Below are 17409 nucleotides of genomic sequence, written 5' to 3'. Positions count from 1 at the left end.
CACAGCCAGAGTTTATTCTCTCACAGTTCTGGAGGCTAGAAGTCCAAAATCATGGTGTTGGCTGGGTGATGCTCCTTCCTAAGCCTCTCAGGAAGAATCCGTTCCATGCCTCTCTCCCAGTTGCTGGTGGTTGTTGTCAGTCCTTGGAGTTCCTTGGCTTGTAGATGCATCATTCCAACCTCTGCCTCTATCTTCACGTGTTATCTATACTATGTGTCTCTTTGTCCTCAGATAGCCTTCTCATTTGGACACCAGCCCTTGGGCTTAGGGCCCACCCTAATCCAGTGCGATCTCATTTCAGTTGGTTATATCTTCAAACACCAAAATTTCAAATAAGGTCATGTTCATTGGTACAAAAGGTCAGAAGCTGAACATATCTATTTTGGGGGACACAATCCAACACAAATTCTTATTCAATAGTAACATTAATACATTGGTTGGTTTACATACATATCATGTTACATCTTCACAAAAACCCCAATGTTTTATATATTTTAAACCTATTAGAGAGTGGGCATTATGAAATTTAGAACCATTGCATGATGCTCTCAGAAATAAACATCACTTCAAAGGGATTCCTCCTGCAGCATGATTCCAATATTTGAAGTCCATGACCACCTTCCTCAGTATTCATGGGTGTCAGGACTCATGTTATATCCCCACTAAGACTTCGTCTCACACAAGATGGCAGCAAAAAGTACTTTAGCAACACACAGACGTACAGAAACATTACCCTTATGGGCAGCTCTAGGCTAAGTAGCAAAGAGAATCAATTCTATGCTCAGACTTTGGCCTGGAAAACTCCACAACTGGGTGGGCTTGCCTGTGTAATCTTACTGTGGCAAGATAGTGAGCTGGCTGGGTGGCACTGGGGACATCCATTCCTTCTTGAGAGTGGGGCCGAGTCTCATCACTGCCACATCCCCAGCAGACTGCTGGGCAGAGTAGGTGCTGCAACGATGCTTGTTGTGGGCTGTCTGAGGCTGAGAGACTAAACTGCCTCTCCATAGAACTTCCACCTGTTGTCATCACACCTGCTGGGAGATGTGGGTGCGGATTATCAGCAGGAGAGCTTGAAGATGGCTGCATGAGAATTAATCTGCTGCTAGATATATTATCTTCGTTTACCAAATTAGACATACACACACAGAGACAGACACACAATCTTTATAATTTGTCTTATACCTAAGGCATAATTATTCTGAAGCAGTGGATTTCAAACTTTCAAAGAGTTTCTCAGCAGCACAACCATTCAATGCCAAGCTGTATGTGGAAGGACAGTGCTGAAGTCATTTGGAGCTCAGAGCCCTGATGGCGATGAGATGCCTACCCCTCCTCTCGCCTTCTCCCTCCCCATGCCCCAGTAGTGACCTCTCTCCTGCAGCTCTGGGGAAACCTGGTCCCTGCAGAATGCAGACTATGCAGTGCCCTCAGCATCCTAGGGAAAACAAGTCATCTGGTGCTTGGAGAAATCTTGTACAGAGTATACAATACTCAGCCCCCCTTTGCTCACATGGATGCAGATTCCTTCCCAGTGAGCCTCATTTGTTCCTCACCCCTCTCCCCAAGGATTCTTCTTCATCCAACAGAGCAAGCCACCTGCTATGCCCCTTCCTCATACCTGCACAGGTAAGAGCCAGGGACTCTTGGAGTACTTTGCAGTCATATGAATGTGTTGGCCTCAGGCCTTCTGGTCCAGACATCTCCTCCATCAGGAGGGCTCACCTTGCCAGCAGAAATCCTGCTTGCTACAATACCATCCTACTTCCTTTTCTTCTAAGTACCCCACTCCCCTCATGGGGCTGGTCACCGTCCTCTAAATAAATAGAAATCCTTTCCCATAATTGAAGACAAGTTAAATCCTCATCACCATAATATCCTCTGAGCATCAGAAGGTGACACTGATGATGTGATGTTTAAAAGCTAAGAGAAAGGTTTAAAATTCCCAGGAAGGAAAGCACCCATCCCTGTGCTCCCCTGATTCTGGCCTTCTTTTCATTCTGCCTCAGAGGTCAGCATCCCCTGCTCTCTTGGCTGAGTGGAAGGGCTGGTCATGACAAGCTGTCACCTGCCTGTCCAGGGCGGCTCTTCTTGAAGTCTCTGCCACCTGCTGGGTGGGGGAAATGGCAGTGACAGGCCAAACTCCGTGTTCAGTGAGGCCCAGCAGCGCAAGGTGGCAGGAGGGCTAAGGAGCCTCGCCAGCGGGCCTGGCACGGCCACTTTACATGCAAGAGGGAGCAGCTCAACAGCTGTCACCGGCAGCCCCTGGGGTCAGCTCCAGACTTGGCAGAGAGGACACCTTCAGACTCTCAAATTGCCTTTTTGAAATTCAGAAGAACCACAGTTTCGTCCCCCTCCACCTCTCTCTGACACCAACATACACACACAGGGTAAGCTCTAGGTCTTTTAATTCACAGACCTACACAGCTGGCCCAGTTTTTTCTCTTTCTTTCACTCTCTCACACACATATTGATAACTTCTCATTCACGCCGAGTCTCGCTCTCTCTGTCTCTCTCTGTCTCTCTCAGACTCTCTCAGTCTCTGTCTCTCTCCCCCTCATGCACGCGTACGGGCGCACACACACACGCATACGCACACGTCCCACTAATTAACTCCCGCTCTCTCCTACCTCACTTAACCCAGGTATGATGAGAGAGAAGAAGCTCCTCTCCTCCTCTCCTCTGGGTCAGACCCTCTCCAGGTGTGGTAACACCCCCTCCGCTAATGGTGACATACAACATGGGGCCCCTGAGCTATTGGACCCTGGCCTCCAGGTGTTTGACAACTCCTGGTTCACTGGGTGTATTTTCCACCTTTTTCCCCACCCATGGGTACCATGTAGATAAAAACGGTAAATTTATTCCTGTTCTAGGGGCTGGTGAGAAGAGTGTCTTGTTGCTCAGCCGCTCAAGCCTGCCCTCCGGGCATTTGTCACATTGCTGGTTGCTGGCATTTGAGCTAAGGACATCTTCCACCACAGAAGCCTGCCATCATCCTCAAGGGAAATCAGGACTGGCTTCCTTGCAGAAAGCTGCATGTGTGCCTGGGGAGGTCCAGTGGATCGATAGCCTTTCTAACTCCCAGGCCATGGGTAGGAGACCAGATAAAAAAAGACTTTGCAGTTTGCTCCTTTCTCTCTCACTTGTGCTTAGATTAACCACTTATACATTTTTGAGGTATTTTTGCTAAAGTCCAACATATATCTCTGGTGATTTGAACAGATTGTGAGAATCAGCCGAGGCACGAGGCCGATGAGAAGGGAATCAGGGAGCTGCAGGTTTCATGCATTATGGAGGCAGAGTTCAGGTATCACAGAAGGGCCATGGAAGGGTGATCCTGGTATTTGCGTGAAGAATTGAAAATGAAGAGGCTGTTTCTTCTAGAGGATGATGTGTTTTGGAGGGCAGCCTTGGTGAGCCCCCGCTTTACCCCTATAAGTGGCATCAGTGTCCTACAGCGTAAACCCTGCCCTCTGCTCACCTCCCTTCACTTCTTCCTCGGAATCCATGCTTTAGCCATCCTAGATTACTGGCCGTTTCCACCATGTCTCTCACCCCCAGCATCTGCACCTGCTCTTCCGCCTGGACTTGCCTCCTCTCATCAGTTTGACTGAGTAATTTCTACCCATCTTCTGGGACTGAGCATAGTGAGATGAGAGTTAACACATGGATAACGCTCACCCTCGATGCCAGGCCCTATCCCAAGCATTATGTGGATAGTAACCCACTTAATCCTCACAATCTGACCATTTAGGTGCGATCATTAGCCCCATTTTGCCGATGAGAAACTGAGGCACAGAGAGGAACACCTTTCCCACCCCCTTCCTGTGTTAGGGAGTCTCCTCTGGTTCTCAGAACACCCTATATGCCCCTTGGCCTCACCCTCATCACTTTCCATCTTGTCAACAAGCTATTTTAAGTTTCTATTTTCTTGTCTGCCTCCCCACTCCCTGTGCAGCCTGAGGGCAGGGCCCTGGGATGTCTCATCTCTGGACACCAGCTCCTCAGAAAGGGCCTGGAACAAAGTAGTATCATTCATTGCTTATTCGTTGACAGGATGAATGAATGCATGGGTATCATCCCTTAGGTTAGCAAAATAGGCCAAGGTCTGGCAGACAAGCTGAAGGCAAGTTGGAAATTTCAGGGTGAGGTTGCAGGGCAAGAAAAAGAAGAAACAAACTCCAAAGCGGCCCTTAGAAAAGTGTATCTCCAGCCTCTGGATGTTGACCTTCACAGCCAGGATCTACAGAGACCTCAGCCCAGGGCTCTTGGCAGGCTGCAGAGCAAGGAAATTTTACCCGCTCCCAGAGATGGAGCACAAGGAAAATGGGACAGAGGGGCAGTGCAGTGTGCCCTCATAGTAGGAGGTCCCCAAGGAAGAATTGCTCATCATTTTCTTCCTTTTTTGTTTGTTTTGCTTCCTCCTGACCCAAATGTTGTGACTTTCAATGCTATGGAATGATAGCCACACTTGCAACACGAAGCACATGTAGCCAGTCTCGTACAGTATGAATTTCATGTTGTTGTGCGTTTAGGACACTTAACTCTCTCCTCCCATCTAACAGTGACATTAGAATCGGTATGTAGGGAATTGGGATGGGGGGACGGGCAAGTGACGCTACCAGCTGTCACTTCATGAGCGGTGTGCCCACATATAGAGACCAGCACAGGCCACACAGATCCTTCTTGAGCAATTTAAGGACTGTAATGGCAGCCTGCCTGTGCGGCGTGGACTATCCTGACTGTCCTAATTCACGAGACATGGGAGCAGGGGAGTAGAAAGACGTGCATGCCGTCTTTCACCTGCCTTCCACTAGAAACCTGACAGTGGGCTGACCAGTCTCCTTCTTCCAGGGAGGGAAGATCCCCGTGAGATGGACGGCTCCAGAGGCCATCGCCTACCGCAAGTTCACGTCTGCCAGTGACGTCTGGAGCTACGGGATTGTCATGTGGGAAGTCATGTCATTTGGAGAAAGACCCTACTGGGATATGTCCAACCAAGATGTGAGTGTCAGCAGCACCTGGCTGCCACAAGTCCCCATCCAAGGAATCCCACAGGCAGTGGCATGCTAAGCTCTCCTAACTGTCCTCAGCTCAGGGCCTTATAACCTGAACTTGAGGTGTCAAGGACAGGGGATCTAGGGACCTCTTTGGCTCCAATGTTTGAAGCAAGCAAAGAGCCCAGCATGGAGATGTGACAATCCCAATGACTTCAAACTCTATAAAGGGGCCCAGGCCAACTCAGGAGATAGTGGGCTGGTCCTAAATGGCTGTGGACCATGAACAGATCAGGCCTGAAATAAAGCAGGAAGTTCTACCCTGCTTCAAAGCCTGTGTGCTCTCCTTCACTGTGCATGACAGAGGGGAAGCGGCGCTGGTCCAAGGGCACCTTCCAGGCCTGCTCGGCCTCTGGACTCTCACCTCTCAGCATGAAAAGGAGGAATCATAGGGGCCCTTCCTTCCTGAGAATCCACTCTTCTAGGAGCCCGTGTCACCTGTTAGTTAAGGAGGAACCGAGCAAGCTTCCCAAAGCTGGTCAGATTCAGACAGGCTATGGGAGTGAGACTCTGTCTGAATGAAGGTCACCAGCACCCCTCTAGGCTTCCCTCAAGGAACATGGGTGGAAAGGAAAGAGGAGGGTCATCTGAAATGCCTCAAGTAGAGGCATTTTGGGGGAGTTCCAGATGGAACCCTTTGCTTTACGGTGGAAGACTTTTAAGCATGGTTTGCTTTGATAAGGCCCCAATCCAAAGTCATATCTGGATTTCCACACCACCTTGGACCCTGGGCTGTTCCCCAGAACCACTCTTCCTTTGTATTTTGAACACACACGCTCCCCTTGGAGCTGAGAGGGTTACTGTTTGCACAGCCTTCATACCTCTGTTCTCTGCTTGCTCTCCCCATCACCTTGGGGGCATTTATTATTTTTCCCAAATAATACAAGCAAAAAGAAGCAGGGCTGTCCTCAATCCAGATCTCTAGACTGGGCAACCAGCCCCACCATAAGCACCTCCATGTTTGAGTGGGCTCTGAGACACTAGTGAACCTGAGAAGCTGCCCTTAGCCAGCCCTCTATCCGGCCAGAGGTTTAGAGCCATGGCAGTTGCTCAGAAGATTGAGAAGGATGATCTGGGAGCCCAGAAAGCATTTTCCGATAAGACAAAAGAGGAGCTGAGTGCTGCTATGACAATGCTCCCTGCTCCCGTGGGTAGAGTGGCTTCAGCCCAGAGCGGGTAAATCCTTAACCAGGTCCCGATACCAACCATGTGCGGCATCTGAGTCTTCTATTATCTGTGATTATCCATGCCTCACCTCTGCTCCTGTACCTTGTCAAATCAGTAAGTATTGGAATTAATGCCGAGACTGCTTCATAAAATCTGCTGCACCCCGGTTTCATCCATACCATCAACTAGATGAACAATAAATGTTAGCCAGAAAAAGTAGACCCATTTTGTCCTGTCCAGAGACTTTAATCTGATTAAGAACAATTCAGCACACGTAGAATGAATTTTGAAATTGTCTGACAGGCAAGATTCGACATTCAAGATAGTCTCAGCAAATGCGTTCACCTATGCTGAAAACAAATGAAATTTCTGGTATTAGACTTCCAGAATGTCCAAATCACTTAGTCAACAAACATCCATTCTGTGCTAACTGTGACAAAGTATTGTGCTTGTTGGTTCTTTCCTGGGGGTTCACAGTCCAGTAGTACACATATAGAGCTATGGGGACATTCGGATTGATGAGGTAAGGGAAGGCTTCCTAGATATTTGATACTCGTGCTGGGCCTCAGAGGGAATAAGAACACTGCAAAGTAGCAGTTTATTCTAATTTTGTTGTATTTGTCTGGATAAAGCCCCTAAGCATTGTCCCAAGTGCAATTCTGCTCTCTGTGGAAGGCGGTGGGGGTGACTTTAGCCCATTCAGAAAGCATCTTATGACCTGGTCTGCGAGAGAGCCAGGAGGGCCTCCCAGCTGCTCAGCTGCAGCCCCACTCGTCAGAAACCACTGAGGTGGTGACAGTAACAGATTTTACAGATGACAATTGAAGGGCTTTAAGAAAGAATTGCAGAGGCAAGTCGGAGTGCTGGTAATTGGGCTTCCAGAGCCCAGGAAGGCCTTTGAACATGTACAAAGAGTTTGTCAGCCAGAGAGAGAACTTGGAAGTTCTGCTGCTTGGATCTGATTGACAGAGATAATGAGAGTGGCAGTGTCTGTGGAGAGGAGCTGCTGTTTTATTGAAACATCAGAGCTTAACTTAACCCCCTCTGCCCTGGTTCTTCCACTGCTCTGAGCTCCTCCACTTTACTCTCCAGGTACCACCTGCTGCCCAACTCATTAATGGTAAAATGCATGTCTGAGGGCAGCTAGGAGTCCCCGCTGACAATGCCAGGACAAGGGAAAGGGCCCTGCGCATTTCCCAAAGGAGCTCCAGTCACTTCACCAGGTGCCAAAGGCACCTAGGGTCAGACTGCATGCTCCTGTCCCCACCCAACCCCCACACCTGCCATCTCTGGATACAGGTAAACAAAGGCAGCCCCTTGCCCCACCCTGTCCCTGCCCCTTTAGGCCCCAAGGCATTTGCCTACACTGGGCTTCAGGATGGCTCAGAGAGATGCTGCAGACCATTCAAAGGGAGCCGGCATCCTGCTCCAGGACAGTCGCTTAGACTGACTCTCTCATGGCCCACACTCCCACTCTCACCTTCCTCTAGAAATACCATCTGATCTCATTCTAATCTCTAATTTTTTCAACATCCATTCATCTCATCATGCTATGGACCCAGGAAAGGGGTCCAGGACTCACTCCAGTTTTCAGTTTTGCTCAGTAGGACACTCTATGACCCCAACCTGGGGCCATACTTTCCACACAATTCCAACGGATGGCCAGATTGAAGATGATTCTCCAGGCCTCCTCCCTGTCTTTCATACCTGCTAGCAAGGCAGGCGTAGCAGAGAATGATCCCAAACCCCATTAGAGGACCATAATTCTTTCTCTGAAATAATAATGTTTTAATTTGATTACATGTTATATGTATTCAGAAAATTTGAAAAGTGTCCTGATCCTTAAAAAGAGATTAAAATTCTCCACAGGCATAGCACATAAATAAAAGATCTGAGTAGGTAAATGTTATGCACACATCAATAAATGACCTAGGTATTTTTTCCACGGGGTAGAGGGTAAAGAGTTTTTTTTCATATATATATATAAGTACAAGAAACACCAATGCTCCTAGAGTATTAACTTGAGTAATAACAACAAAGTTATCTAGGAAAAAAACAGCAAATGGAATAAGGTACCATTTTGTAGACATGAGGATGGGAGGAGGTTCAAACATTGTCTTCCTGGACTTCCAAATGGCCAGCAGCACAGCAACCCTCTTTGCAGAAATTTCATTTATTAGAGTAGCTGTGGCAGAAATGATGGCCTCCACGTGATACTAGGAGTCTTTCTACTACTCACCTATGCAGCCCTCAATATATATCACCTCACTGTGTCATTTAATCTTTGTAACAACCCCATCCATGCAGTTTCAGGGAGTTAAGTGACTCTCCCAGTTTTCTGGAGCTAATAAGAAATGGAACAAGGATTTGAATCCAGGCCTCCAAGTCTGTGCACCTGATCACAGCGCCAACCCCTCACCAACGCAACACATGCATGTCTTCTCCTGGTGGACCTGCAGTGGCTCTTTGATGTCCTCTTAAAAAACAAAGTCAGCACAAACAGAAGGGAAATAAAAAATAAATGCCAGAACAGCCTTCTAAAACTCCAATGAGGTGACCTGCATAGGAGACCAGGGAAAAGCAGCTAAGCCGTGTTCAGTCTGAAGCTCATGGGCAGAAGATTTAGAGCCTGCACAGGCCCCCCAATCTCTCGCTGCTTTGCCAGGAGAGCTTGGTCAGCTGGTCACACTATAAAGCTAAGCCCTGACACAGGGCCCTAACTCCAGTGTTCCTTCTTGTTAAGGACAGATGGGAGAGTAATCTTGTCAGTGGGGAAAATTAGTATTTTGGGCTCTGACATCAAATAATCTGAGCAGAGGTGCCAGCAGTTTAGCTGCCCTGCACTGGAAGACTTGGGGGCCCCTCACCCTGTGAGAAGTTGACTTTGGATACTAGCTCCTCCTGCTGGCCCCACCTAGCTTGTCTTTAGGCAACCCAGAAAGAGCTTGTGGGGCCATTCAACAGGTCTCCACAGCACTGTGACAGGGCCCCTCAATCTGACTGCCCCAAAGGAGCTGGAAAAGGGTGCCGGTTTATGAGCCAGACTGATGCAAAAGCTGCCAGGCTGCTCATCCTCATGGATGACGTGGTTTAGCCCCATTCCCCTAGTTCTTGCTATGAGGACATCAAACAGCTCCCAGGACTATTCTCCAGGCTGAGATTACAATGGCAGCCCAACAGAGGTCTAGGAAGTGGACTTTGAGGTATCCAGAACTTAACATCAAACATTCCTGTGATTTATTCCCAGCCCTATCACTTACTAGCTGTGTGCCCTCAAGCAAGTCACTTCACTGCTTCTGCCTCTCTTTCCTCACAATGGGGCTAAAATGCCCTCCTCAGAGGGTAGTAGGTAATTTGACTGACAACAGTTTGGCAGAGAGAAAAATTTGTTGGTGGTGCAACGTATTATTCAAAAGTGAGTGTTCCTGGTCACTGGTTTTTTTTATATAATGATATTATTGGTATGGTTTGAATGCGTGTTTGGTTTTCTGCCACGTTGAGTAGAAGGAATAATACACTTTGATTACCTCTAGTGATTTCAGGTTATCATATTATCTCATGCCCTATCTTGTGTCCTATATACTGTGCATAGAATTTATAAAAATATAAACTGATTAAAAATATTCAATTTCTGACCAATTCACAAAGTAAAAGAAAAAAAAAAGAATAATCAGTCAAAATGAATCTGACTTTTTTTTAAGTAGAGGCAAAACACCTGAAAATCTCTGAACTACAAATTATTTCCTTTGTTGTTTAAGGTGCTTTAACTGTTTATTTTAATATAAAATCAATGCACAATTATTACAGAAAATAAACTTACAAACAAGCAAAAAGAAAAACATAAAGAGCATTCATGTTGCTACTTGCCTAGAAGCAACCATCACTAACTCTTTTCTATGCATGTGTATAATTACTGTTTTTTGTTTTGTTTTGATATTTTTTTTTTTACAAAAGCAAGATTATACTATACCTGCAGTTATACAGCCTGCTTTTTCCCCTAATATTACAATGTGAATATATTTCCATTTCAATAGGTACTTTTTTGCAACATAACATTAAGGCCTGCATTGTATTCCAGGCCCTCCATTGTGTTACATGTATACCATAATAAACTCATATGTTTCGCACTGGGCCCTTTACAATTATTTTTGCCATTACAAAAAGCACAGAGTGGGCATAAATGATTTAAATGAATTGGAAATTAAGAAATAAAGGGTGAAAAACACAACAGTATGAAAAACTGACAAAAGTACTTGAAGATCCCACAATCTTTACAAAATTATCCTCTGGAGTCTGCAAAAAATTACCAAAACTTGATCGGAGATATTTGTTTTGCATCACCTTGTTATTTTGACCATTTTCATTATTCTGAACTAAGTTGTTTAACCAAAGTATCTTTGACCCATTTCCTGTTGCTGCCTCTTGAAGATGAAGGCAAGTAATGCCTAGGAAGCATCAGGGGGTCCCTAGGATGAAAAAGCCTCTCCATCAAATGCTGATTCCTTCCCTCCATTTTTCTTCACTTAGTGAAAAGATGAGGCCACCACAGGCTTTCGTGAGTATCCATTATAAATAGGGGCTTCACTAGGTTTCCCATGTCATCTTGTTTCACTTTCCTGGTGCCACCAGAAGCTAATAAGGCAGAACTGGGTCAATGTTCTCTTAAAGAGAGGAGAAGTTTAAGCCAGCTCATTCTTCCATAAACAGTCACAGAGATCTACTGTATGTCAGACCCAGCACCACGTGCGGGAGACATAAAGGTACAATTACATGTGTTCCCAGCTTTCTAGGAGCCTACAGTCAAGGAAGAAAAGCCAAGCACATGTAAAATCCATTATGGTAAGAAGTATATGAGCACAGAATGAGGGCGCCTGGGTCAGAGGGTTCCATCCTCGGGGGCTAATTTGTGAATGATTAGCTGGTGGCTCGTCACTCAATCACACCTGTTCCCCTGTGTGTCACTGCAGGTCATCAATGCCATTGAGCAAGACTACCGGCTGCCCCCACCCATGGACTGCCCAGCTGCTCTACACCAGCTCATGCTGGACTGTTGGCAGAAGGACCGTAACAGCCGGCCCCGCTTTGCTGAGATTGTCAACACCCTGGACAAGATGATCCGGAACCCAGCAAGTCTCAAGACTGTGGCAACCATCACCGCCGTGTGAGTCCAGTGGAACAAGGTGGTCCCTAGGTGTGGGTGGTCTCATACTGAGGCAAGGCCAATAGCAAGGCTGCTAGTTTTTTGGTCCCCTGAGAGCAAGGGTGAGGTGGCTAACCTTATCCACCAATGGAAGAAGTTCCAAGATTCTTCCCTTTTCTTTCCAGGCCAAGGATACAGCATGGGCTATAGACAGATGTTAAGAAACCTGTCTGGGTCTCCACCTTCCATTGGCTTCAGGTGGTCTGAGTACGGGGCTCTCTAATAGTTGAGCATATCTATATGAGTGTTATGAGGCCCCACTCTGAGCAGTCCTATTTCCGGAAGGCACCCTTTCTGTTAAACACATTACTCTACAGGTATAGCTGCATACTCAGAACCTTGGCCAACCTATTAGCAGGTAAATGCCCCAGGTGCTATGGGACAAAGAAATACAAAGTAATTGGATTTGTTATAAGCAAATAAACAGGACAACTGTCAACTACTGTCAGAAACTGTCAGCTGTACATTCCTCATCTACATTTGCAGTGCTAACTCATTTATTAATTTATCCTTTCAACCAAAGTTTATCGGGTACGAGCACTGTGCCCATTGCTGGGGCTATAGAATGAACCAGCTAGACATGGTCCCTGCCCTCATGGAGCTTAGAATCATTTAGAAGCAGCAAACGTTGATCAGATGATCACCCAAAGAAATGCAAAATTGGGAACTCGATGGCCACTGCAGCAGGGAGGTGTGTGGTGTTTGGAGGGCGTAAGCCTCCATCCGGTGTCAGGGAGGCATCCCCAATGAGTGATATTTCAGTTGAGAGCTGAAAGGTGTGGATGCATTAACTGAATGAAAAGAAGATGGGAGTAGAGGGACAAGAGTTCCAGGCCAAGGATACAGCATGTGTAGAGACCCAAGGGTGGGAAGGACAGGGGCAAGTGTGTTGGGAGTGCAGTTTGTGAGGAGACTGGGTGGGAGCTGAGGCTGCCGAAGTGGACAAGTAACAGATGCTCAGAGCCTTTAGGCCCTGCTAAGAATTCTGGGACTGATTTTCAGCACAATGAGTACCCATTGAAGAGTTTGACAAATTCTGGGACTGATTTTCAGCACAATGAGTACCCACTGAAGGGTTTGAATCAGTATTGGGTGAAGGTTATTGACATGATCACATCTGTATTTGGAAAAGAGCATCAGGCTACAGTGTAGAACTTATGTTGAGGGGAACGAGCATGCATGAAGGAAGACTAGTACGAGGACATTTTAGGAATCATGATAGAGAAGACAGGGTCTTAAATCAGGCTAACGATGTAGAAAGAAGTGGATGAGTTCAAGCAATTTTGGAGGTCAAATCTTTATGACTTGGTGAAGGATTGGGCATGGTGCTGAGGGTGAAAACATCAAGACAGCACCCTGGTTTCAGGATAGCACCTGGTGTCTGCTTCGAGAATGTGCCAGAAATCAGTGGTGGGCCTCTCTGTTCCATTTATTTCAATTGGCTCAGGATAGAACCAGAAAAATAAATGTTACCAATAGATTTGGGAAGGTTGTAGCAAACTGTACATATATATTATAAAAGACAATATGTTTGAATGATGAAGCTCTTAGGTTTCAGTTTACAAGGGAGTTGTGGGCCTTCCCTTCCATTCAGACTGCACGCTGGTCAGTCCCCCTCTCTGAGCTGACCAATGGGCCACCTGGACTTGAGTAGCCATGCCAGCTGCCAACTCAATATTCTGTAAGGAAGAAGGGGTCAGCTCAGGGCTCCATCAGAATCTCCATCCCGACAGGGACGCAGCCTTCTGTGAAGTCTGCCATCCACCAGGCGTGCAGCTCTCAATGCATGACCACTGCTGTGGGTCACCTGCTCCCCTCTGTCTCATAGGCCTTCCCAGCCCCTGCTCGACCGCTCCATCCCAGACTTCACGGCCTTTACCACCGTGGATGACTGGCTCAGTGCCATCAAAATGGTTCAGTACAGGGACAGCTTCCTCACCGCCGGCTTCACCTCCCTCCAGCTGGTCGCCCAGATGACATCAGAGTAAGTGATGAGAATTGCCTCTGTCTAGCCCCTGGTGGAGGTCAAGGCTTCTTCCCTGCCATTGCCCATGTTGCAGTCTTGATTTCTGGCCTCAGCCACAGAGCTCTGCCTCTTTATAAAACCAGGCCTGGTAGGGGAGTGCCTTAGAAAGATGGAGGGGAGCCTGGGAGTGGGGTGGGTAGGCTGAGATCATTTGGGCTCCAAATGAGAGTAGTTCAGTCATAGCCATATGTCATTTGCCTAATCACTGAGAGTCTGTCCTCCATTTAAGTTTTCAAAATCAACCCATCAAAGGGAGCATCCAGATGGAAAGAACACAGCCAGCTAGCACTTTAAACAACATAGCGGGAAGAGGCATTGCACTGACTCAGCAAAAATCTCAGACGTGGATGGAGTTTGTATCCATACTTGTAAATAAGTATACATTTTCATCCCCCACAAATTATTTACAAGTCTGTAGCCCCCACAGAAGTACGGAGGAATACAAAAACTAAATTTATTACTAAATTTATTAGAATAAAATGAGAACCAGAAAGGGTATTAAAGATCCATGTACTCAATCATTTTCTCAAGAACATTCTTAGTAGCACCGGTTCTAAGGAAGGGTAATAGGTTTTCCTTGGATAAAAGGTTCCCCTGTCAAATAAATTTGGAAAATACTGTGCACTTTATCACTCTCTTGGAGATTCACTACACATGTTAGCATTGTAAATGCCATGAGAAATCCCGAAATAAAGAAATCTATTTAAAATTATTAAATACTGTGGAGCCATATTTTTGAGGGGCAGGGTTTTATGGAACTGTAGTTTTAAAAATGTTTATCTAGTTCCACCCTCTTCATTCAGTAGATTCAGAAAGTAGGTGAAGTTAGCTCCTAAAGATTTGGGGTTCACGAGTGGCAAAGTGGGAACTAAACCCTGCTTTCCTGACCGCCAGTCCCACATCCTTCTCCCCGTGCACCTCTGGGTCACATCAGTACCCGTGCTTTGCTGCTCTCTGAAATCACCTGGGAATCTTTCAAAGTACCGATGCCTGATTCCCACACTCGATCTTCTGGTTTAATTGGTACGTGTGAGATCTGGGCATCAGGATTATAAAAACTCCCCAGGTGATTCTATAATGCAGTCGAGTTTGGGAAACACTAAGTAAAAGTTGGTCTAAAGTCTAAAGTTGGTCAAATTTTGAACACACACACACACACACACACACACACACACACACACACACACCAGAGGGGACTTTACTGGCAGCCCAGGCAATGACATGTGCTGACAGCGCCAGGCTGGTGCCCTAAACATGCGTACCCCATGGTAGAAGGTTAGTGAGTCCATCAGGCAGTTGACAAACACATATTGATCACTTGTTCTGTGTCAAGCACAGTGCTAGGTGCGGGGCTTCCTCCTGGGGCAGGCCAGCTGCTGAGTCCCAGGGGAAGGGGCGGTCAGCCATCCCCAGCAGTTGAGCCCCAGAGAAACAGCTTCCCGTTTTGCAGTCCATCTTCCTAGAGTCCAGCTCCATCTCTCTGAGGTTTATTCTTTTTCCTCCTGAGATTTATTCTTGCCAGAAATGATGGACTCTCTACTTTTTCCAGGGAGATGGCTTGAATGTGCATCTAGCCTTGGATCCACTAAACTTCAGAATTCATTTTTTTAAACCTGAGTTCATTTCTTGGTGATGCGTAAAAAAGTCAGTCCCTGACATTATGAATTATTGTCAGACACCAAAAATAAAAAAGAAGCTTTTTCTGGTGGAAAACCAGCTTCCCCATCTTGTAGAGTTTATATGGATGGCCTAGATAATCGGGGGACTGGGTGCAGGGACAGAAGTGGGTGTTCATGAAGACAGGGTGACTCCTGCTTCTTCACTGAGGTCTGACTGAGTATGGGGACCATCTTCACCTGAACCCCTACAAACAGAAGGGATCAAGTAGCATAATTCCCTTAGTCCAAGAATAGCCATGTGAAAAAGAACAAAAGAAAGACTAAAAAAAAAAAAAAAGAAAAGAAACTGACAGGGAATTGCATTCAAAGTAAAAAAAATGTCAACACAATATTGCAACAATTTAATTTGTTTCTTTAGAGATAAAAGATGGAAAAAGAACATGAGCAACTAAATAAAATAGATTGTGAATTCAAAATTTAAGTCTGCCTCTCAAAAGTGTTTGCTAAAAAGACATGGGCAATTTTACAATCTAAAGTAGCTACAGCTCGTCGGGGACTGACCACCAGCTAGAAGGAGGGGGATCGGGAGAGCCAAGGCATTGTGGATGGAGGTCCAGCACAGGATCCTCCTCAGGGGTCTGGTACAAAGTAATATACTGTGCTGGGGACCTCGGGCTTTGAGGGGAGTACAGTCAGGACCTTACGAGAGTTGGAGAGCAGCCCTGCAGGGTAGTGAAAGCCAAGTGGTCTTGAATCGGAATCACTGCTTTTCCACTATGTGATCCTGAGCATGTCACTTAACTTCTCTGAGCTTCTTTTGCCTTGTCTATAGATGTGCAGATAACAATAATGCCCATCTCATTGGTTTGTGGCGAGAAGTAAATGGAACAGCACGTACAAAGCATTTGGCCTAATTTCTATTACTTGCCTATAGGATGTACACAAGAAATGATTGCTGTTAAATTACTATCATTGAATTTGAGTGGTTTGTCAATTTTTACAAAATGCTTCCGTAGGTATAAATGAGGTAGTTTATGGCACATGAAAAGCACTCAAGCAATGTCATATATTGTTATTATTGACTAAGGAAAGAAGCATGGGTCTTCCCAAAGTCAAATATAAGCCATGAACTTGTTTGTACTAAGACTCACGGCTCAAAGATAAATCCAAACCAAACCCTTAGCCTAAACATGTTCCTGGGATTTCCTCTTGAGCAGATATTTGAAAGTTATTTTGAGACCATTCTTCATAAAAATTCATAATATTAAAATTCAAAAAGAGGTAGGAAACAGAAACTTGGGGGATAAACATCAGAAAACCAAGCAAGCTCCACATCTTTTCAATCACAGTGGGTGATCACTAATTTAGGCAGAAAATTTTACAGAATAACTGAAGCCCCATACAGTGTGTGCTTGGAGTGTTTAAAAAAATAGCAGAGAAAAGTTCTAGTTCACCTCAGGTCACAGATACAGTTAAGGGACGGCTCCAGAACCGATAGGTGAGGAACAAGGCACAGCTCCTCCAAGATTTCCTAGTTGGAGGGGGCATTGGAGATAAGGTCCACTGCATTGAGAAAAAAAGGTTGAGCAAGAAAATATCTTAAGTAGGTGTTTGCCAAAGACTCATAAACTTGGGCTCCTTGGATTTTAAATGTTTTTATTTGCCTACCCAACTATTATGAGGAGCTTGCCCTCTGTGATGAGTTTTGATCCGTGAAAAGCTGCCTTAACACTAAAGTGCCTTCTTTTGTGGCTTCTTCCCTCCTAGAGATCTCCTGAGAATAGGGGTCACCTTGGCAGGTCATCAGAAGAAGATCCTAAACAGCATTCATTCAATGAGGGTCCAGATGAGTCAGTCGCCGACAGCAATGGCATGAGAACTCTCGTTTTCTGGGGGGAGGAAAGGAAGGAAAAGGACCAGGCTCAAGGGAGAACCAGAGGTTGACCACTGTGGAATGTTCTGGAGAGACTGGCTTCTCCGCTGAGAAATGAATTACATCAGTGAAGAATAAACCGGACCAGTTCCTAACAGTCATCCTTTGTTTCTCAGTGACAGAAGCATGTTTAAGATGCTGTGGGAAACCAAAAATATAATAATGATTATAAAAACACGAAAAGGTGATGTTCAACGGAAGTGAAGACACAGCGACATGCATTGGGGGACCAAGAGTAAACGCAGCTCCCCCTTCAGTGGGCGGGAGTCATCCATCCACAGGAAGGAAGGGAAGGAGGTGGAGGGAAGAAACAGAGCAGCGTTCCATTTTCTTCCTCGCCAATGACATTCTTTTCTTTTCTCCTTCTGTGCTCCTCCCCAAGAGTCCTCTCCCTTCTCCCACATTCA

The 17409-nt window shown here is 46.0% G+C and overlaps 1 protein-coding gene across 1 annotated transcript in view; it reads left to right on the top strand.

The window, feature by feature from the left end:
- Nucleotides 1–17408, top strand: part of EPHB1 (EPH receptor B1) — a 398288-nt gene extending 380880 nt beyond the window's left edge. Inside the window, exons 13-16 of the mRNA XM_006907222.1 lie at nucleotides 4855–5004; nucleotides 11192–11385; nucleotides 13253–13408; nucleotides 16837–17408. Of these exons, the coding sequence (XP_006907284.1) occupies nucleotides 4855–5004; nucleotides 11192–11385; nucleotides 13253–13408; nucleotides 16837–16945 (609 nt within the window). The 3' untranslated portion in view covers nucleotides 16946–17408. The remainder of the gene's footprint in view (nucleotides 1–4854; nucleotides 5005–11191; nucleotides 11386–13252; nucleotides 13409–16836) is intronic.
- Nucleotide 17409: the final 1 nt, after the last annotated feature.

The sequence above is a fragment of the Pteropus alecto genome, unplaced genomic scaffold (assembly GCF_000325575.1).
Source record: "Pteropus alecto unplaced genomic scaffold, ASM32557v1 scaffold92, whole genome shotgun sequence".
Classification (NCBI taxonomy): domain Eukaryota; kingdom Metazoa; phylum Chordata; class Mammalia; order Chiroptera; family Pteropodidae; genus Pteropus; species Pteropus alecto.
The sequence above is the reverse complement of the archived record's forward strand: the minus strand, read 5'-3'. Positions and strand labels throughout refer to the sequence as shown.